The sequence below is a fragment of the Mastomys coucha genome, unplaced genomic scaffold, assembly GCF_008632895.1.
Source record: "Mastomys coucha isolate ucsf_1 unplaced genomic scaffold, UCSF_Mcou_1 pScaffold18, whole genome shotgun sequence".
Classification (NCBI taxonomy): Eukaryota; Metazoa; Chordata; class Mammalia; order Rodentia; family Muridae; genus Mastomys; species Mastomys coucha.
In genome coordinates, this window is record NW_022196900.1 from 109,793,483 (window position 1) to 109,815,809 (window position 22,327).

Here is a 22,327-nt window from a genome sequence, read left to right on the forward strand (position 1 = left end):
ACACCCTGCCAGGATCACAGAGCTGTTTTGAGAGAGCTCACCAGTTGCTTGTCCTGGAACAGGGGCTGTGTTCCTTGCAGAAAATTTTCTCTGGTCACAGATTGATGAAGAACCTGTTGATGTGATGGAGCTTAGCTTTCTAGCTGTAGAAACTCAGGGGGGTTCCTCCTTCCAGGTAAGACGAATTCTTTGGAACTCAGCACTGGGAAAGGTTCCAGGTTGAGCGGTTTTCCTGTGTCACTGGAGCACTGAAGGAATCACACAGCATCTGTCTTGTGGGGCTCCCAGACTGCAGTAAGGTTTGGTGCCAGCTTGCAAAGAAGGTGGCCAGTTCAGTGAGGGTCAGTTACTGTGCTGTTTGCCCACACCATTCTTCTTTGGCACCTTCTGCCTCAGTAAATTGTTCCTCCTCTGCAGGTAGCCTGCTCCAGGAGCCCTGCTCACAGGCTGGAGGGCTTGTTGGTTTCCCAGACCTCTGTGTTTGTTAAGACCCCAGGACTAGGGGCTGGGGTGCATATTTTACATAAAGCAGGCCTCTAGCCTTCGAGTTCTCCCAGCATCCCTCAGTCCCTACCTGGAAGAACCTGCCCACAACCTTGGACTTTCCAGCCTGGTAACTGCCGCCCTTCCCCTAGAGGCTCTTCCCCACATAATCTAGACATTTTGGTCTGCACATGCTCTTTCTCTTCCCCCTTCTTTTCTCCCTTCCTGTGACTACTCCCTTGGCTTCAGTCCTTGAGGCCAGTGAATTTGCCCAAGAGCATCTTCCCAATAAACCTGCATTTAATATAATCTAATCTGGCTTGAATTGGGTCATTTCACTGGCAGAGAATAGCTTATCACTCAAAAGTCTTCTCTTTGCAAAGCTAACCAGGAAGCCTGTCCTAGACTTACATGGTAGTCTGCCCCCACCTGCTATAACATAATGCCACAGATGGGGCTTCAAAAGCAAACATTTATTTTGTCGTAGTTGCAGAGATTTGGAAATACAGGTGTTAGTAGTGCTGATACACATACACACACGCGTGCATGCACACACATAACTAGGCCTCTCTTGTCTTGTAGCTGGCTGTCTCCTTGGGTCTTCATACATGTATCTTTCCTAATATAAGAACACCAAGACTGGACACACCCCGTTAATCCCAGCACTCTGGAGTCAGAGGCAGGTGTATCTCTGAGTTCCAGGACAACCAGGCTATGTAGAGAGATTCTGTTTCAAAAACAGCAAAGAGTACCAGTCAGGTTGTGTTAGGGATCACCGAAATGACATCATTTTACCTTGATTGCCTCTTCACAGATCCTGCTCCAAGTAACAGCACATCCTAGGACAGCGGAAATCAGGACAGAGCATGGGTTTGATGAGCACAATTCAGCCCGTACACTTCTGTCTTGAGTTCCAGGAGACAGCCACTCTGGCTGTGAGCACACCTATGCAGGCTTATCTAAATTCTCATAAGATCTGTGCCTTAGCTAAAATTCCCAAATTTAGATAAAAGACTTGAGGTGTTTTATGTCTCAGAGTGTGAAATTCATTCCCCTTTCCTCCTGTGTGTGTGTGTGTGTGTGTGCTCTCATGCTCGAGAGTGCTCACATGGGTACTTTAAAGAGTAATCTTTGTTTTTGCTCATTTTATTAAATAAATGTGATAGTTACAAAGTTAGATACCTTTTTCTTTTTGTCTTCCTTTTTTCCTTTCCTTCCTTCCTTCTTTGTAATGAAGAAGTCTGTCCTTTATTTGAACATTCAACTTGCAGAAATAGATTGTATGTGATAATTTGCTATTGAGTCCATAAAAACCATAAAACACAAGAAACAGTATTTTAGAATGGTTGTCCTCATTTCCTGGCCATCATTATATGCTTCTACCCAAAAACATTTTTCTCCTAACTATCCTTTCTGAGCTCAAAAATGGATTTCTCTCCAGCCTCTGTCATTCAGTTATTGCCTCAGGGAAATGCACAGGTGTGACCAATGATCCCTTTAAAGCATCCTCCCGCACGCCTCCCTCCCGCTTTCATCTCTCGCCCCATCCTCATCATTAAATGTTACGTTGCGGTGTATATTACAGGGTGGCCCTGAGTGATGGCACTTTGATGCTGTGCAAGGATAATAAGATTGTACATACAATGAAAGGCCAGTAAATAGAAGGATGTTTGTGAGACGGAGAAGGATAGTCTGACATGTTACGGCCTTCCCTGTTCCTTTCTTCTCTGCTGCTACAAGTGTGCTTTCACTTCAGAAACAGACAAACACAAAAGGCCCATTAGCAAAGGTGATGTGGCAACAGAGCCAACATTATGAAATCCTTCTCGCCCTGTTGCTGAACTCCGGTAAAATGAATTCAGGGAATAATAGAGTGTTCAGCTAGGGGAACAAAAAACTGATGTCAACAAATGACTTCTTAGAGTTTGGGATATCAACTGAGAAAACACGATTCCGGTTTGGTGTTATATTTAAAATGTTAAACGGCTTAGTAAAGCCACAAATGAAAGCTGTCTATACCCTCCCAATGTGTGGGTTCTGTGGCACACCTGCTGCTGAGTTAGAATTCCCTGAGAGAGAAGCTTGCTGACCTCCACATCTGGTAGGACCCCTACTAGGTTTGTGCTCTGTTTTCAGCTATTTGTTATATAGCCTTGGGCTCATTTTTAAGGATGTCATTTACAAAGCTGCTACAGGAAAAAAAAACAAAATGTATTGTTTTGGTTAGGTGGAAGAACCTTTTTTGTTGTTTTGTTTTGTTTTTTAAAGATTTATTTATTATTATAATTAAGTACACTGTAGCTATCTTCAGACGTACCAGAAGAGGGTGTCAGATCTCATTACAGATGGTTGTGAGCTACCATGTGGTTGCTGGGATTTGAACTCATGACCTTTGGAAGAGCAATCGGTGCTCTTACCCGCTGAGCCATCTCTCCAGCCCTAGGTGGAAGAATCTTATATATGTTCATAATTGACACTTAGCTTTTAGCAGAGCTATTGGCAGGAGTAGTGACAAGGCACTAGATGCAGGGACACCCACCCCAGCAGTGGGCCTGCCTGTGTGTGCACTTGTGCTATGGAGCCTCAGCTGGTCTAGAACTCTCTGTGTACACCACTTTGGGTCCCCCCCTTCCCCCCAAGTGCTGGGATTACAGTGCCCATCTTCAAGTCCACTTACTCAGAATTATTTTCTTTTTTTTTTTTTTTTTTTGGTTTTTCAAGAGAGGGTTTCTCTGTATAGCCCTGGCTGTCCTGGAACTTACTCTGTAGGCCAGGCTGGCCTCGAACTCAGAGATCCAAGTGATGGGATTAAAGGCATGCGCCACCACCGCCTGGTGAGAGCAAGTTTTCTCTTCCCACCAGGGTTTAAGGGGTTTGCGGCTTGGGCTGAAGGTCAAGGAACAGCCAGTTGACCATAGTGTTTTGGCACAAGCCAAGGGGGTGGGAGAGACGGAGAATAGGAGAAAGAAAAGGAGAAATCTGGAAGAAGTGGGGAAGTAGCTGGAACCTGGTTTGGAAAGGTGGCAGGTACAGTCAGGGCTTGGAGAAGCCTGAGCTAGCCTCCAAAGGGAGAGGCCAGCGAAGGAAAGGACTCTAGCTTCCCAGCTGTACGTGGTGGTAGAGATGTGAGGCAGAGGAAGGATTGCAGCTGAACCAGGAACCCAGACAGCGGAGTATTGCGAACTGAAGGGTAGCCCAGGTTATCTCCATTTCTTTATGCAATATAAATGGAGTATAATAACTGGAAGAGGGGGTACATTTTTAACCTGTCAAATTAGGGACCGCTTTCTTTTTCTTTTTCTTTCTCTTCTGTCCTCCTCCTTCCCATTACTAACAGGGTGCTTGGTTCAGAACTATCTCTTTGGGCTCTTTAGTCTTACATCATTTTGGACAGACCAAGCCCAAGAACACTTCCCTTGCATTTGTCTGTCCCAGAAGAGGTGCTGAGGACGGGCTGGGCTAAGTCAGAGTCTTCTGAGCCTCTTCCATGCAGGAGGCTGGGCTCCAGAGTGCTACCCTGTGTCCTGGAACCATGAGCTCTGCCTGCCTCTGCCTTCTGAGTGCTGCCATTAAAGGCAACCTGATAGGAAGTTCTTAAGAGGTGGCTGCTCACAAACATAGCTACTCAGTGCCCAGTCCCTAGCCTGAAGATTTTCCCCCAACATTGTTAGATCCAGCTTGAATCAGGCAGTGGAAGGAAGGACTTGCACAGAGGCTCTGTGCCAAGAAACGCTGCCAAGAAAACATGCAGCTCTAATTCCAGGCAAAAGGTCAGGGAAGTCAGGGAGCCAAGCTAGGCTTCTAGAGTTGGAAGATTCCCGGAGTTCATCCAGGGATCTTTCCCCTTCCCAGAGATGGCTCACACCTACCCCCACCCACTGCACCCCACCCCACCCCCGCCTTCACCATAGTCTGGGTGCAGGGGTTGGGAAAGGCACGTGCGCACTCATATATTCTCTCTCTCTCTCTCCCCCTCTCCCCATCTCTGTCTCTGTCTCTGTCTCTCTCTCTCTCTCTCTCTCTCTCTCTCTCTCTGTCTCTCTCTCTCTCTCTCTGCCACCTGTATAATTTAGATCTTGTTTTTAATTGTCTCCTATAAGTACAATGTCCCCTTGGAAAATAGCATGGAACCCTGGTTAAAGGTGGCGCAGACCATGGGCACATCTGTAGTCTACAGAGGAGGACAAGTATGTCCTGGACCAGCTGTGTGCTGAGATCCTTGGCAGGAGTAGATTCTGCACTAGTTCACCATTCTGTCCATGTGGTTGGCTGGGAGTTAGGAAGCTCTTAGGCCACTCTTTCAGCACAGTGTTGGCATTCTAAATTAGCAAGAGTTGCATTTTAAATTAACATAAACATCTTCTACATCGGTTATTTAGCAGCCCTTTTTTCTATGTACCCTTTTTTTTTTGGTTTTTGGGGTTTGGGGGGAGGTTAGATTTATTTTTAGGAGGTGGTGATGCACACCTTCAATATCAGCACTCTGGTGACAGAGATAGGTAGATCTCTAAGTTCAGGGCCATCTTGGTCTACATATTGAGTTCCAAGTCAGTAGGGGAGGGGGCAGGTGGTAGTTGTGATAGAATTGCACCTCTCATCCAGCCACACCAGGCCAATACAGTTCCACATGAGAGAGGTTTATTGTGGGGGGAGAGGGCAAAAGGGGGCGACAGAGACAAAGGGAGAAAAGAGAGAAAAGAGGGAGCAAAGGTCAAGAGGCCTTTTATTTAGGCTGTGATGTAACTACTCACAGGTAAGGGTAGGAGGTGAGCCAGATGGATGCTGGGAATGCATGGCAATTGCCATGGCAACAGATGCGTGGGTCCCTGTCACCTATGGGTAATGTCACCATCATCGCTGGATTCAGAGGCAACCTGTAACCATAAAACTGGTTCCCAATACCAACATACCTCCCTTTTTCTTTTTTTTTTCTTTTTTTTTAAAGATTTATTTATTATATCTAAGTACACTGTAGCTGTCTTCAGACGCACCAGAAGAGGGCGTCAGATCTCATTACAGATGGTTGTGAGCCACCATGTGGTTGCTGGGATTTGAACTCAGGACCTTCAGAAGCACATTTGGTGCTCTTAACCGTTGAGCCATCTCACCAGTCCCTCCCTTTTTCTTATAAAGAGAAGAAAAGGGGGAAGGGGAAGCCAACAGTGAAAGGGGAACAGGGGGTCGTGTCTCTTAAACTGCTTTCTGCTGTCTAGGGGCTTTGTCAACTTCAGGGTGAAGCTGACTTTCACCATCGGGGTCCACTTGGAAAATGTTCACATCAGCTCCTCTGTGGAGAGCGGCTGGTAATCCTGTAACAGGAACTGATTAATGGTTTGGTTAGAAATTTTTTGTATTTGTTGTTGAAGGAATGTAGAAACAAGATTAATGAGGCAGGGAGCGAATAATTACACCAGGATGATGACTAGGAAAGAGGAGGGAGTATCCACTTCCATATGGGGTGTTTGAAAATCCAGGAATTGGATGCCTCACGTTCCTTAGTATGGAGCAAAGAGTTGGCTTGTAGCTCTCTCTGTTGGGGAGTGGAAAGGGTTAGGTAGAAGGGGACAGGGATGAGAGAGACTCGTGGGAGAGGGAGGATTTGGACAAAGGTGTGTGCTCACGAGTGTGTGTGCGCGCGCGTGTGTGTGTGTGTGTGTGTGTGTGTGTGTGTGTGTGTAACTGGAAGAATAAATATACTTTAATAATAAGTGTCTCACCTTTTCCTGTCCCTCACCAGCCTCCCAGAGGGTCCTGTCTGAGAAGTTAGTGCCAAGCTAAGGCATTAGAGAAGTACAAGGACAGGGCAGGGTGAGGGGGTCTCACCCCAGATCCATGCCCACAAATTTATATGTATGCATGTCCTTAAGAGTGGGCCTTCTGGGGGGGGGGGCGGAGAGATGGCTCAGAGGTTAAGAGCACTGACTGCTCTTCTGAAGATCTTTAGTTCAATTCCCAGGAACCACATGTTGGCTCACAACCATTGGAAATGAGATCTGACGCTCTCTTCTGGAGTGTCTGAAGACAGCTACAGTGTACTTACATTAAATAAATAAATAAATAAATAAATAAACAAATAAATAAATAAATCTTTAAAAAGAGAGAGAGAGAGAGAGAGTGGGCCTTCCGAGGCCAGGCATGGTCACACATACTTTTAATCTTGGCATTTAGAAGGCTGAGGCAGGAGGATCTCTGGGTTTGAAGCCAGGGCTATATAGAACCTGTTTGCAAAAGAACAGGATGGGGCTTTGGTATTTTAAATGCTTGAGTGCCTCGGCAGTCTCTACCTCATTTCCCTGGGCCCCTAAGGACAAAGGAGACAAACCTTTAAAGAGAAGCACCGTTTAATTGAGCAGCACAGAGCAGCACAAGAGACACATGTCTCTACAGCAGCTGACAGAAAGGAACAAAGCCAACTCTGGAGTTTACCAAATGCCAGCAGATAGACCAGCAAACCTGCTTGGAAGATAAGGGGGCAGGCAGGCAGGCTGGCTGGCTGGTGCTGGCCAGCCTCAGCCTTCAGCCTCCTCATTTGTCTGCTAGAGACACGCCCATGACAGGATTGGACACAGCCTGCTGGTTTTGCCACAGCAGCAGAGCTTGTGCCTGGAATAGCTTTAGGCCAGGTCCAAGATGGGAGCAGCTCCAGCCCCCATCACTTCACCCAGACTCACAGGCAGTTGTGGGAACACCGACACACTATGCTTGTGTGAGTGAACCTGATAGACTCGCAGCCCAACCAAGAAGGCTCCGAAGTCAAGTGGTGAGGAAGATGGGGCCCTGGAGCTGTTCCCCACAGCTCTGGCTCTCTGTTAGTCTTCACTGACTCCTCAAGTTCCTTACCACTTAGGAGGAAGGCTTTCCCTAAGCAGCACACCCCCTCCCCACCTCCTGCCTTTGTTTCTGTGTATGGTTTGTATGGCACTCCCTTCCCCTTGTTTATCTTTTTACAGAAATATCATTGGAACCCAACAGTAGTCTCCCCCTCACCACCCACATGTTGTATGTATATCCAGGGACGACATCTCTGATGGATTGAGTCCAGCTTCTAGGAGCCTTTGCCTGTAACCCAGCCCCCCTTTGCAAAAAAAGGGGGTGGGAGGAAGGAGAGTGTGCTAGTACTAACACAGGCCAGTAGGGTACCTCACTGGGGTCGGTGGCTAACAATTGGAGAAGTGGCTTTGTCCTCCCCATTCCCCACATCACCTTTTTTCCCCCAGGCTCTGTATTGGATTAGCGTCTCATGGTATGTGTAGCTACTGCACCTGATGTCACATGAGTTGGCTGTGACACACTATTGTGAGATGAGGTGAGAGCATTGGGGACAGAATGATTATTATAGGCCATTCGTGTCAACAGCATTTAGACCTCCGCGTTTGCTTGCAAGCAGAAGCAGGAGCTAATCTGCGAGCCTGCCTTTGTGGAGCTGCCTTTTGATCAATGATCGCCTGTGTTAATGTTTCAGTGAGCTATTGATTGCTGCAGCAGCTTGTGTTCCCTGAATTTATGTGCGGCGGGTCTGCTGCACACCATGCATGTTTGATTAAAGTGCAGTTGACTTCGTTCCTAGGAGGCTGAGAGCCGCTTCACTCCCTATTTGTAGACCCAAAGCTTTCCCAACATGTTCTTTTGTTTGTACTCAAGACCTAGCCACCCATGCAGGCTGCAGTATGCTGTTTCTAATCCTCCATGTTTAATCCCTCAGAGGCTGTGGCAGTCTTTGAGAGGTAGCTGATAAAACCTGGCCTGGATTTTTTTTTGTTTTTATCAACTTGATTGACATATAATTGACATGTGTCACATGCTCCATGTATGGAGGGGGGAGGTAAATGAATATACCCACACTATACAGTCAGTTAAGTTTTGACAAGTCTATACATCATGTAAATAACACCATTTATGTACAGGCCTTTGTATATTCTTCCTGAGTGGTCACTTGATTGTGTCCTTTGCGGGCACTCACTGTCCACCTTACAGCCCTCAGCAGCCACTGACCCCCCCCCCCCCCCGCCTCTTGCTGTTCTCATGTTCTTGTGACTTTCCTTGTCATGTAACACTTCAGTGGATACTTACAGTCCAATTGTAATTCCTCTGTCTAAACATGCTTCCTTTTTGTTGTTTGGAGCTACTAAGAATAATGTTTCTGTGAATGTCTGTGTGAAAGTCTTTAGGGACCTGACAGCTGGCTCAGCAGTTCAGAGAATGTACTGCTCTTCTAGAGGAGCGAGTTTGTTCCCAGCCCCCACTGCGTGTAGTAAACCACCTATAACTCCAGCTCTGGGGAATTCTGCCCCCTCTTCTTGCCTTTGTAGACACTCCGTACCAAAACACGCACACAGCAATAATTTAAAAACTGTTTAAAGCCTTTGAGCACATTTTTGTTCTTTCAGATAAACAATCAAGGCATGAATTTTGTGGTCCTTGTTTAACCTGGTAGAATCTGGCAGGCGGTTTTTACAAAGTGGCTTTGACTGCCCGTGTTCCTACCATCAGTGCATGCAAGTTCTAGTCATGTAGGCCTTCTGCACTTATTTTATGTGTATTGGTGTTTTGCCTGCATGTAAGTCTGTATGAGGGTATCAGATCTTGGAGTTACAGACGATTATGAGCTGCAATGTAGGTGCTGGGAATTGAACCCAGGTCCAGTAGAAAGAGCGGTCTGTGTGATCTTAACTGCTGAGCCTTCTCTTCAGCTCCTGTGCTGTCGTCTAAAACCATTCAGACTCTTCCAAACTTCATGTTTAAGAAGTAGGGAGAGATAGACACAGGTAGAGCTCTTGAGTTCAAGGCTACACTGATCTACAGAGAGAGTTCTAGGAAAGCCAAGGCTACATAGAGAAACCCTGTCTCAGAAAAACAAATTAAAAAAAAAATAAATCGTGTGAGGCAATACCAGATTCAGACAAATGCTGCTTAGAAATGGTTTTGTTGTGGCCAGGAGAGATAGCTCTGTGGTTGAGAGCATTGACTGCTCTCCAGAGGTACTGAGTTCAATTCCCAGCAACCACATGGTGCTTAAGACCGTCTGTAATGGGATCTGATGCCCTCTTCTGGTGTGGCTGAGATAGCAGTGGCCTGCTTTTGGTTTTTGCTTCTCGCCAGCTCCAGGATAGCCTCTGGTTTATTGGACAGAGTTGCCCACTTGCACCGAGGAAGTGCTTGGCGAGTGGTTGTGACCCACAAGATAAACTAAGGCAGCTCACTTTTCAGTAGGCAGAGATTTTGGCATGATATCCACTAGTAGGTGTCAGTGCCCAGTCTTGGTATGGGAAACTGCATTCCCCAGTCATGACGATGGAAAGTAAAGTGGCAGGAGCGTCATATAACCCCGCAGGCTCAGGACCACATGAGAAACCACAGCACATGACAGAGATAGTCAGAAAGCCCACTGGCAGCTTTCCTGACTTTCCTTACTGCTCAGTTAGTACCAGGCAGAACTCAGCTGGGGTGCACACTTACCTGGGCATGAGTGTTCTAGGCTTCGCTGGAAGCCCCTGACCTCCCCAGCCCAGGACAGGTAGGAAGGGTGAAGCACAACCACAGCTTCAAGAGATGGGTAGGTCAGTCAGGTCCTGACTCATAGACCTCTATCAGGGACCTGGTGACAGGCATGGTAGCCCACTTCTATACTCATGGAACTCTGGTATTAGAAGCAAGAGGGTCATGAGTTCAAGGTCAGCCTGGGCTATACAGTGGGACCCTGTCTCAAAAAACCAAGTACTGACACCAGGGGACTTGCCGTGCAAACATGAGAAACCGAGTCTGCTCCCCAGATGCCATGTGAAAAAGCCAGGTGTAATGGCACATGCTTGTGACCCCAGTGCTGGGGTCAGAGACAGGTAGATCCCTGGGTGAGCTAGCCAGCTAGCCTAGCCTGCCTGAGAAGTTCCAGTCCATCGTGGGAGTCTCCTCACTCCCGACACACGTGTACATACATACATAGACCCGAGGAACGACACCCAAGGTTGTTCTGTGCTCCGCACATAGGAACACTGATACTCACTGCCAGTGGCCTCTGCCAGTGTCAGGATACAGACTGCTGTGATTGGTCCTGTTAGTCACAAGAGTTTGTATGTGCTCTCCAGACATTCTTGTCTGGTTTTCCTACTTATCTTCCCAGCTCCCCCCAAAACAGCTTTGCCTCTTCCTTTCCTGGTCACCTCATTCACGAGACAGCAGGTATTAGAGAGAGAGAGATGAAGCAGGGCCCCAGGCCCAGCAAGCAGCCTACTCCTGCACTGTTGACTCATCTAAGACTGGGGCAGGACTTTCTCTTGGGGTCTTTCTAAGAATAGCACTTTATAAAGATACTTAAAAAAAAAAAATCCATTATTTTAGCCGGGCAGTGGTCGCGCACGCCTATAATCCCAGCACTTGGGAGGCAGACGCAGGCGGATTTCTGAGTTCAAGGCCAGCCTGGTCTACAGAGTGAGTTCCAGGACAGCCAGGGCTACACAGAGAAACCCTGTCTCAAACAAACAAACAAACAAACAAACAAAATCCATTATTTTATATACTTAATAAATTTTAAACTTTATTTTTTAAAGATTGTCATTAGCCAGCCTCTGCTAGGTAAAAGTGCTCTCTGTGTGGGAGACAGGTAACAGAGGAGTTCAGCATATGGCTGCCCTGGTGCTTCCACACCCTTACGCTGCATTTTTCAGGAAGGCTTAGCATGTAAAGCTGTCAGTCCCTCTGTCTTCTTTTGCTAGGCGCGAGGGATTTCCTGCTAGTTTGTGCAAGTGTGCCCACTGAAAGGGTCAAGGGAGGTAGAAGAAAGCAGTTTGTCTCCTGGCCCTGGCTCCCCCCAGCTCGCCTGTGGTCTCTGTTTGGTAGCTGTCTCTGAGGTAGTGAGCACCTCTCAGCTGTTTGTGATTCCACTGCGTGCTGTACAGGTGCTTCCTGGGCACAGCTCACACTCAGCTTGCACACTCACAACTACAGCTCCCTCAAAGTGGGAACCATCTTCCCTTTTTGTCTCTTGTGTAGTCTGGGTTCTTGGAGTCATACTCTGCTGGGCTGCAGGATTGGACCCTGAAGCTTTACTCTGGGACACTGCTGCCCCTGCCCAGCAGCAGGCGCAGGAGGTGGTGATGATGGGAAGGCTGTGCGATGCACACTCACAGCTGTCCTTCTGTCTGCAGGGGGAGCTGATTACCTTCTATTACTACTGGAAGAAAACACCAGAGGCAGCCAGCTCCCGTGCCCACCGCCGGCACCGCAGGCAGGCCGTGTTCAGAAGAATTAAGACTCGCACAGCATCCACCCCTGTCAACACACCCTCCAGACCACCTTCCAGTGAATTCTGTAAGTGGGGTATCTTGGTGCTGCCGAGGGTAGTAAGAGATGCTCCCATGCAGGCATGTCTGTGCCCAGCTCTAAGCCTGTAGAACTGGTGAGCCAGGGATTCGTATGCTGTGGTTTGTGTGTGCATTGTACATTGCTAACAAGCTGACAATTGTGGGAGAATTTAAAAATTATTCTAATAAACTCACCGTTCTTTCACATTTTGTAAAATGTAAGCTTGAGCCAAGGTTCTGCTTTCTTCTTCTGTCTGCTTCACCATGCTTAATTTCTAGTCCTGGTGTGACATTCACTCTATAAGACAGGGAGGCCCTGCGGGCCCACAGTCCTGGCCCCTGGGAACTGGAGGGAAGCAGTAGAGCTTTGCAGTTCTACCCTGTGAGGCACCAGGGTTCTGTGTTCTGCTTGGTGGGGGCCGGAAGCCATCTAGGTTCAATAAAGACAGAATTCTAGGCTGCTCAGGTGTCCTAGGAAGGCATCCGGGTGCACTGCTACCATTTCAGATTCACCAGGTTCACCTGTGCTGGCCACCACAGGATTCAGGCGTGACTTCAGTCTCCCAAAATCTAGCAGGGCAGGGCCTTGAGTACTCCCTCATGTGCAAGCTCTTTGCTCTGGTGACAGCTGCTGAGGAATTAAAAATGAGCCTTTGTGACCAATGCTTTTCTCAGTCTGTGTGGTTATCTTACTACTGGCCCCATTCCCAGCTGAGTGATGGTGTCTCTTCTGTTTCCACTTTTGCCCACCTTTGTACAGTGGACCTGAGTTCAGCTAGCGAGGATGACTTTGACAGCGAGGACAGCGAGCAGGAGCTGAAGGGGTACGCCTGCCGTCACTGCTTCACCACCAGTAAGTGGCCTCAGGTGCCCTCAGTGCGGTGGGGAGGGGGGACAGGTGCTCATTCCTGGGCCGGGTGAGGCTCTGGGCTGCCAGACCCAGAATATTTCATGTGCTGGATGGAAAAGTGGTGAGCGGTGATTGACTTGATGCTTGGGTTGTGCTTGAAAAACTTGAACCTTTCTTCTGACTTGCTTCCCTCCCCGTGAGCTATCAGAACTATACTTACTTACTGGGTAGGAGGGACTCATACAAGGTGAGGGAGGCTTCTCTTGTTCCTGGGAAGTGGTTATCATCTGAAAGGGGTGGCCACATGGGACTGGCCAGTGGAACCCCCTCATCAGCCTGGGTTGTCTAGGGACAGGCACCTATCGAAGCTCATACTTTGAGTCACTCTTGTGACTCAGGGTTAGGTGGCACCCACAGAAGGGCTCCTCTGTTCAGATACTCCCAAAGACAGATGGTTTCCACCATTGCCCGCCTCCCCTCACATAGCCTCCAAAGACTGGCACCACGGGGGCCGAGAAAACATCTTGCTGTGCACAGACTGCCGCATCCACTTCAAGAAGTACGGTGAGCTGCCACCTATCGAGAAGCCCGTGGACCCCCCACCCTTCATGTTCAAGCCTGTCAAGGAGGAGGACGATGGGCTCAGTGGGAAGCATAGCATGAGGACACGGCGGAGTCGGGGCTCGGTGAGCTGGGGGCTTGGTGCTAGGGTCTCAAGTAAGAGTTAGGTTTAGGCAGAAACATGCTCGTTCTTGGTGCCCTGAAGGCAGTAGCCTTGCCAGTGGACTTGCCATGGAGTGCTTAGGGAACTTGGTGTTAGGAAAGCTCATTGGTGTTTGTAACCCAGTGCCAACGCCCTCAGTCCCTCGTAACTCTTGTCTCGGGCGTGTAGGCCACTTGCCTCCAATGGACACATCTCTAACTTAACTTAGTGAACACTGAGGGATCTTTCTTTCCAGCACTGACCTCTCTGAGGGCCTTTCTGGTAGGCGGCAGGTGGATAGAATGGTCTGCCCTCCTATATCCTGACCTCAGCTGAGCCCTGTGGCTTTACAGACATGTGTTGCAAGCCAGACTACTGTGAGAGTTAAACTGCAGTATTAGCAGCTTTGTCTCCTTGGGTGGCTTCCTGTCCTTTTGACTAATCCACAAATGTTCTGTAGTGTGGTTTGGTGTGCTTGGGCAGTCAGCTGACTTCTCCTTACCCCTCAGAGCTTGCTCATTTCCAAGGTCTGTCTCTCAGGTTGTGTTTCTGGGTTTGGGTAAATTTATGAACACACTGTTCATAAACCCTACCTTGCCAATGGCTAGACTTAGATGACATCTGTGTGGCCTGAAGTCCATTCTCACTTTTGTTTGGTTTTGGAGGGGCAGATGTCTACACTACGCAGTGGTCGCAAGAAGCAGCCCACCAGTCCTGATGGTCGTGCCTCGCCCATCAGTGAAGACATCCGATCCAGTGGCCGGAACTCCCCCAGTGCTGCTAGCACTTCCAGCAATGACAGCAAAGCAGAGACAGTGAAGAAGTCAGCCAAGGTCAGGGGCTGGGGGTACAGTGGAAGCTCCCTGGTCCCTCACTCATTTCCCTGGCTTAGGGGCTACAGATAGAGGCCTAGGGCCTAGAGAAATGGTGTCTTCTGCCAGTTTGCTAAGGCCCTAGAAACATAGAATGGAGTGGTTGGAAAGGCCCTAGGCCCAAGGATTCTCATTTCCAGCTGGCTTCTCCTTTGGGCCCCATTGGCCCTTTGGAGACCATTCTTGCTTCAGAATGAGGAACAGTGTCCACAAACTCATCCCTTCTGCTTCTGCTGCAGAAGGTGAAGGAAGAGGCTGCATCCCCTCTGAAGAGCACCAAGCGCCAGCGGGAGAAGGTGGCCTCTGACACAGAAGACACTGATAGGGTCACCTCCAAAAAGACAAAGACCCAGGTGAGTCTCCTATGACACCCTGACACCCCACCTCCACCACACACAAGCTCAGGCCCTCCTGGGGAAGGCAGTGCCTAACTTGCAGGAGAGAGTGAGTCTGGATCCTGCCTTGTCCGGCCAGAGCCGAGCTCCTTGCTGCCTCTGCACAGACCTTGGTTGTGTTCCATCTCTTGCTTCTCTGCCTTTAGGAGATCAGCCGCCCCAACTCTCCCTCTGAAGGCGAGGGGGAGAGTTCTGATAGTCGCAGTGTCAACGATGAGGGCAGCAGTGACCCGAAAGACATCGACCAGGATAATCGCAGCACATCTCCCAGCATCCCCAGCCCGCAGGAGAATGAGAGTGACTCGGACTCCTCAGCACAGCAGCAGATGTTGCAGACCCAGCCCCAAGCCTTGCAGGCTCCCAGTGGGGCTGCATCAGCTCCCTCCACAGCCCCTCCAGGGACACCCCAGCTTCCTACCCCAGGGCCCACACCCTCTGCCACTGCAGTCCCTCCACAGGGCTCCCCTGCAACCTCACAGCCCGCTAACCAGACTCAGTCTACAGTGGTGCCTGCAGCCCACACCCATATCCAGCAGACACCCACCCTGCACCCCCCTCGGCTGCCCTCCCCTCATCCTCCACTGCAGCCTATAACTGCACCACCTAGCCAGAGCTCTGCACAGCCTCACCCCCAGCCCTCTCTGCATGGTCAGGGCCCACCTGGCCCTCACAGCCTGCAGACTGGACCCCTGTTACAGCACCCAGGGCCGCCTCAGCCCTTTGGACTGCCTCCCCAGCCCTCCCAAGGTCAGGGCCCTCTGGGCCCCTCCCCGGCAGCAGCTCATCCCCACAGCACCATACAGCTTCCAGCATCTCAGTCAGCACTGCAGTCCCAGCAGCCTCCAAGGGAACAGCCCTTGCCTCCTGCCCCTTTAGCCATGCCTCACATCAAACCCCCACCCACCACACCAATTCCCCAGCTTCCGGCACCACAAGCCCACAAACATCCGCCTCACCTCTCAGGCCCCTCTCCCTTCTCTATGAATGCCAATCTGCCACCTCCTCCAGCCCTGAAGCCCCTGAGCTCACTGTCCACACACCACCCTCCCTCAGCCCACCCTCCACCCTTACAGCTCATGCCTCAGAGCCAGCCCCTGCCCTCTTCACCTGCCCAGCCGCCTGGGCTGACCCAGAGCCAGAGCCTACCACCCCCTGCTGCCTCCCATCCTTCCACTGGCCTCCACCAGGTGCCCTCCCAATCCCCATTCCCCCAGCACCCTTTTGTACCTGGAGGCCCCCCTCCCATCACCCCACCCGCCTGCCCCCCTACTTCCACCCCTCCTGCTGGGCCCAGCTCCTCATCACAGCCACCCTGCTCTGCTGCTGTGTCTTGTGGAGGCAGTGTTCCTGGGGCGCCATCTTGTCCACTCCCTGCCGTGCACATCAAGGAGGAGGCTCTGGATGAAGCCGAGGAGCCAGAGAGCCCTCCTCCACCCCCCAGGAGCCCATCCCCTGAGCCCACTATAGTGGATACCCCCAGCCATGCTAGCCAGTCTGCCAGGTACTGGTTCTGAGGAACGCTGGCCCAGCTGGGTGTGGGTGGACTTGGTGGAGGCGAGGAAGGGCGTAGCCCCACGGCAGGAGCTCCAACTAGAGCTGCCACCTCTGTAGGTTCTACAAACACCTGGACCGGGGCTACAACTCATGTGCACGGACAGACCTCTACTTCATGCCTCTGGCTGGATCCAAACTAGCCAAGAAGAGGGAGGAGGCCATTGAGAAGGCCAAGCGGGAGGCTGAACAGAAAGCCCGAGAGGAACGGGAGCGGGAGAAAGAGAAGGAAAAAGAGCGAGAACGGGAGAGAGAGCGGGAACGGGAGGCCGAGCGCGCTGCTGTGAGTCCTGAAGGCCTAACACGCAGGGAAGCGGTGTCCTCAGCCAGGGGTGGTAGCTGGCGTCGATCCCAGGCTGTTAGTGTTCTCTAGGCTCTCTGAAGGCTGTGAGCTGCTGCCCAGCACTCGGGATTCCCACTTGATGGATGGGCATGCCCTTTCCTTGCTGCCTGTAGATTTGTGCCTCCGTAATCCTAAGGTGTCAGACAGACAGCAAGGGGTGACTTTGGGGGAGACCTGTACAGGGGAGTGAGGGGATACACAGGGGCATCCTGCTTTGAAGCCCACTTGTGGGCTGAGTATCTAGTACCTGCTTGATCAGGAGATATGAAGGATGCCAAATCCAGAAGTGACAGCATTTGAAACTTCATCACAGTAGATTTCATAGCCTGCTGGCCTCCCTGGTGCGTAGATACACAGCTGTAACTGTTAGCACAAGTGCGCACACATACACCTTAGGTACAAGGGGAACTGCAGGCAGGCACAGATCAGGGTGTTGTAGTGGAGTCTGGGCTATCCTGGTGCCTGGGTAGGTCCCTCGACACTATTTTGGGGTGAAGGGACTAAATTGTCCTGACACTGGAACAGGACAAGGGCATACCTCTGTAGTGAGCACCAGTCTTAGACCCCAGGTGGCTTGGCACCCATCCTCACACCCTCTTTTCTTCAGCAGAAGGCATCTAGCTCAGCACATGAAGGCCGTCTTAGTGACCCTCAGCTCAGTGGTCCAGGTCACATGCGACCCTCCTTCGAGCCACCACCGACCACCATTGCCGCTGTGCCCCCGTATATTGGGCCTGACACACCTGCCCTCCGGACACTGAGCGAATATGCTCGGCCTCATGTCATGTCCCCCACCAACCGCAACCACCCCTTCTACATGCCCCTTAACCCCACTGACCCCCTGCTGGCCTACCACATGCCCGGCCTGTACAATGTTGACCCCACTATCCGGGAGCGCGAGCTCCGAGAGCGTGAGATCAGAGAGCGCGAGATCCGGGAGCGGGAATTGCGGGAGAGGATGAAGCCAGGCTTTGAGGTGAAGCCCCCAGAGCTGGACCCCCTGCACCCAGCCACCAACCCCATGGAGCATTTTGCCCGGCACAGTGCCCTCACCATCCCTCCGGCAGCTGGCCCCCACCCTTTTGCCTCTTTCCACCCGGGCCTCAACCCTTTGGAGCGGGAGAGACTGGCGCTAGCAGGTCCTCAGCTGCGGCCTGAGATGAGTTACCCAGACAGACTGGCAGCCGAGCGCATCCATGCCGAGCGCATGGCATCACTCACCAGCGACCCCCTGGCACGACTGCAGATGTTTAACGTTACTCCACACCATCACCAGCATTCACACATCCACTCCCACCTACACCTCCACCAGCAGGATCCTCTCCACCAAGGTGTGTACCCACTTCAGGAACAAGGCTGGAGGCTTTGCTCAGCAGGAGTCTCAGGAAGCTGCTCTACCTGGGTCGCCCACAGCAGAGAGGCAGGCCTCTAGGGAAGCCTGGTCCTGTGTTGTGGGGAGGAGACAACAGATCAGGGCCTCTCATGGCCTTCAGAGCCAGGTCTGAGTATAGGCACTGGGCTACCCAAAGAAAATGCCTCTTTTCCCACAGTGGGTTGGGAGGGGTGGAAGGCAGGGCTTCTGCTAACTGTGGACTGGTAGCCAGGCAAAGCACAGTTCTGTCCTTTGGGTACTGAGTTCTTTGGGCAGCTGTCAGAAAACTAGTTTGTGGCAGAGGCAGGCACAGTGGGTACCACTCCCTTCAAGCTTCATGGGGTTGGTTATGAGAGAGACTGACTATGAGTCCAAAAAGTGGGGCAGCATTGAGATCAGAGGGCTACTGCAGCAGGTTCCCAAGAGGTGAAAGTAAGCCAGTGTGAAGAGCTAGAAGGGCCTATAGAAGGCCTGCGGTAGTGCTACTCACCAGGGACCCAGGACCGGACGGCCCAGGGGAAGCACACTGGGTAGATTAGTGGTGAGCTGAGGAGCTAAGGCCCGCCCACCCATGCTGGGCTCTCAGACAGATGCACAATGTTCTGCACCACTCTCTGCCTTACTGTTGTGCTCCCCAAAAGGAGGTCAGGACTGCAGCCAGGTGATACTTCCACTTCCCATCCTTGTGAGCCAGAGCCAGCCTGAGTGAAGGGAAGCGCAGAAAGGAAGGAGCTGCAGGGCCACACACCTGCTACATCTGGACCTGTGTCTGTTTGTTTTTGTTTTTGTTTTTTAGGTTCAGCAGGCCCAGTTCACCCCCTGGTTGACCCCCTGACTGCTGGCCCTCACTTAGCTCGCTTCCCCTACCCTCCGGGCACCCTCCCCAATCCTCTACTTGGACAGCCCCCCCATGAGCACGAGATGCTGCGCCACCCAGTTTTTGGTAAGAAATCACTGAAGGAGTACATGGGGTTCCAAATGTAAGTTGGGGTTGAGTCAGATCAGCAGTTCTTCATTTTACCAACTGCACATAGGTGGGGACCAGGCAGGTAGACTGCTGGGCAGGGTTTGAAGTACAGAGGCCATAAATGCCCAGCAAAGGAGCCTGGCAGGAACCAGGACTGCCTGGGCTGCAGGCACCTGACAGATTGAGGTATGGGGAAGAGAAGAGGGCAGGCAAGGTCTGGGCATGAGGTCAGGAGCCGCTGGTATAAGTCTCCTTCTGGCCTAGGGGCCTCTGCTGAGCAGCCCTGCCCCTAGGGAAGCTCTGTCGAGCATGGGAGGGGCTGGCTCAGCTTCCCTTGCTAGGTGAGTGTGTGCTCTGCTAAGCTCTCTCCCCTCCCTCCTACTCTGTCTTGGTTGCTCTGGTCATGGCTGCTCCCTTGACTTGTTTTTGTAGCAGAGCCTGTTTTGCGCTTGGCAGGCACCCCCTATCCCCGAGACCTGCCTGGGGCTATTCCACCCCCCATGTCAGCAGCCCACCAGCTTCAGGCCATGCATGCCCAGTCAGCCGAGCTACAGAGACTAGCCATGGAGCAGCAGTGGCTGCACGGACATCCACATATGCATGGTGGTCATCTGCCAAGTCAGGAGGATTACTACAGGTGAGGTGAAGGGGACACAGGCATCTCACCCCAACCCTATCCCTGTGAAGCAAGCACCAGGGGCCACCCCCTTTTTTCTGAGAGAAAGGGATGCATGCAAGTATGACTTGGCTATATGAGAGACGGCTGGATGGGGTGGAGCCCACAAGCAGACAGATTGGCCAGCCTCTGCCTGGAGCTACAGGGTCCCCTTCTGCATCACCTAACACATCCTGATGTCCATTCTTTTGTTTTCTCTTTTCTCACCAGTCGACTGAAGAAAGAAGGTGACAAGCAGTTATAAGTTATTTATTTGTTAATGCTGGCTGTGGAAACCCCAGTTCTAGGGGGCAGAAACAGGACATTTACATCTAGTAGGCGCTGCAAGAGCAAAGAGGAATATCGTCTAAAGATTTCTCTATATATTTAAAACCCACAACTAAGACACATCTGCATAATAGTGTTTGTTTGTTGAGAGGATTTCCTGAGACTGGTTTGGGTCTCCCTGCATGACAGTCCCCCAGAAACTCGGTGTGTCCTGGGCTGGACTGACACCCAAAAAACTTACCTGCGATCTTGGGGTTTGGCTTTAGTTCTCTTTTCCTTGATTTCTCAGTAGGTGCTAGAGTCCGTTCACACCCTTCACTGTGCGCGCAGACACTGAGGCACGTGGGCTCTGGAACCCATAGGGTTTGCAGAGAGGCGGCATATGAGTTTGAAATCCAAGAGCTATAATTTTTAAAAAATCTTTTATTTTAATACATTGTAGGAAATCTTCATAATTTGAGACAGTTCTGCAGCATGGCTTTTTACATCTGTAAATAAATAATTTTAGAAGTCTTTTTTTCTTCCCACAGACGACTATTCTGATCTATTTTTTCCAGCCATGTCACAAAGTGTGAATTCCTACCAGCTATTGACAGAATACAGAGTTGATTTTTTAATAAAAAGTTATATATAATTATCCCTTTAATTAAAGGGAACAGATGGGCGTTTCTAGTTTTAAGCAGGCAGGAGCTTGGGACTAGGTTTGGTCACAGCAGTGAGCATCCAAGGGTTGGCAGGGACAGTGTTACAGGCTCGTTATTTTGCTGCTTTGATTTTGCTTCTGTCCCTCACGTGCAGTGGCAGGCGTGTTTGAGCAAGCCTCCTTCCTTACTCATAGGGTTCAGTGTTGATTCTGTTCCCTGGTGTCCCCACTGTCCTGTGTCTGGTATAGAAAGTGCATGTTAATGTGTCTGTGTCTGATGGTTAGTTTCCTTAGAGTTTTATGCACATGTTTGATTGTTCTAGATAAATTGTCAGAAACATTCTAGGAAGTTCAAGAAAATGGTGGAGTACCCAGCACCTGGAAGCCCTACACCATGCTTGCCAAAGGAATATTAGAATTTGCTCTTGTGCATGTCACCACGACAAGCCATGCCAGCCACAGCTGGAGAGGCTCCAGAGTAAGGAACACACTGAGGTTACTGTGATTGTAGGTCTGGCTATGAAGTAGGCTGTGCAGGTGACCTGCATCCTGTCCTAGGAAGCTGTGTGTCCTGCCTTTCCTCCTGGAATAGGAATGGTAGCCTTGGTGGAAGCAGGTTCCCCTGGAAAGTGCTCTCCGGCGGGCCTTGCGGAGTAGTGCAGTGCTGGGCAGAACTGACTCCTGCCCCACTGTCCCTGACGGAACTCTCCTCCCAGAGCTATGGAAGAGATATCTGAGAGCCCTCCCTTGGACTCTTGGGGGCCATCTCCACTCTTGAATGCAATGGTTGCATTTAGAAACAGCTAGCTAGCCAGGGACCATGATCCCGTGGGTCAGTAGACGAGGTGTGGCCTGGCCCTGTGGAGAGCAGTAGCTTGAGGGTCAACTGGCACTCACTCTGCTCCGGGCTCTGACTCAGGTCTAGCAGAGCCTCGTGCTCCCTGAACCATGCATGGGGCAACGAGCATCCATTTGTCTGTCAGAAATGTTTGTAGCTGTTTTGTTTTGTTTTGTTTTTTTAACTTTCTTTTTCTCATTCCATTTCTGCCTTAACTTTGGTTCTTCATAGGAGGCAAGCTCAAATTAACTTTTGTCATCAAACTTCCTGGCCGCCTTGGCATGAAGGCATTTTTTTCTTCTGTGGGTGGTGACCTGCTCTCCAGCCCTCTGGCCTGAGGAAGACCCCCCACAGGCTCCGGACAGGCAGGTCCTTTCTGTCCCATGCCACCACCTCCCTCCTGTTTAACTGAGTCTGCGGTTCGGTTAACCCTTATTTCCTCTCTAGTACCCATTTCCAAAGAGAGAGAGTGAAGTACTTTGAAGTCTGTACTTGAAATCTGTCTGGAAGTGTCTCCTTGTTAGTTTTGGGTTTTTCCCCCATCCCAAGGTGAAGCGCTGAGTCTTCATTTCCTCCGTGACTGACTACAGTTCGTTTGGAGGCCCTAGGCCTCTGTGGCGTCCATGAAGCCTGGCCTCTTGGCTTCCTTTTGGGTTCCCCTTGCTTTCATTTGAAGTTTGGGTTTGCTTTCTGTGTTCTGTACGTGTTGTTCAGCGTCACGTCTCACTGCAGTGGAGCGAGCGGACATTCTGATCGCTGCATTTCTTTAGATCTCGGAGCTAAGTGTATATATGAGTAGTTTGCCATGAGATAACACAGTGTAAACAGTAGACACCCAGAAAATCGTGACTTCTGTGTTCTCTCCATTTGAGTATTTTGTAATTTTTTTGAAATATTTGTGGACATAAATAAAAACCAAGCTACACTACAGCACCCTGTGTGTTGGCCAGCGCTGTCTCATTCTGGAGTGTTGGTGGGGCAGTGGAGACAGACAGACTGGAGTGTGGGTAGGGGTTCTAGAGATGGATTCTGGAGAGAGTGGATAAGGGCACCGCCAACAGCCACGGGCA

The 22,327-nt window shown here is 50.6% G+C and overlaps 1 protein-coding gene across 12 annotated transcripts in view; it reads left to right on the plus strand.

The window, feature by feature from the left end:
• Rere (arginine-glutamic acid dipeptide repeats) overlaps positions 1-22,189 on the plus strand; it is a 358,397-nt gene extending 336,208 nt beyond the window's left edge. For 6 of the 12 annotated variants that reach the window (XM_031379531.1, XM_031379541.1, XM_031379532.1 and 3 more), the window contains 11 exons: positions 11,625-11,787; positions 12,541-12,633; positions 13,117-13,316; positions 13,999-14,166; positions 14,445-14,558; positions 14,747-16,101; positions 16,212-16,434; positions 17,102-17,825; positions 18,663-18,809; positions 19,266-19,470; positions 19,720-22,189. In XM_031379531.1, coding sequence (XP_031235391.1) covers positions 11,625-11,787; positions 12,541-12,633; positions 13,117-13,316; positions 13,999-14,166; positions 14,445-14,558; positions 14,747-16,101; positions 16,212-16,434; positions 17,102-17,825; positions 18,663-18,809; positions 19,266-19,470; positions 19,720-19,753 — 3,426 coding nt within the window. In that variant the 3' untranslated portion in view covers positions 19,754-22,189. The remainder of the gene's footprint in view (positions 1-11,624; positions 11,788-12,540; positions 12,634-13,116; positions 13,317-13,998; positions 14,167-14,444; positions 14,559-14,746; positions 16,102-16,211; positions 16,435-17,101; positions 17,826-18,662; positions 18,810-19,265; positions 19,471-19,719) is intronic. The other 6 variants (XM_031379537.1, XM_031379534.1, XM_031379536.1 and 3 more) reach the window with 6 other exon arrangements.
• Positions 22,190-22,327: the final 138 nt, after the last annotated feature.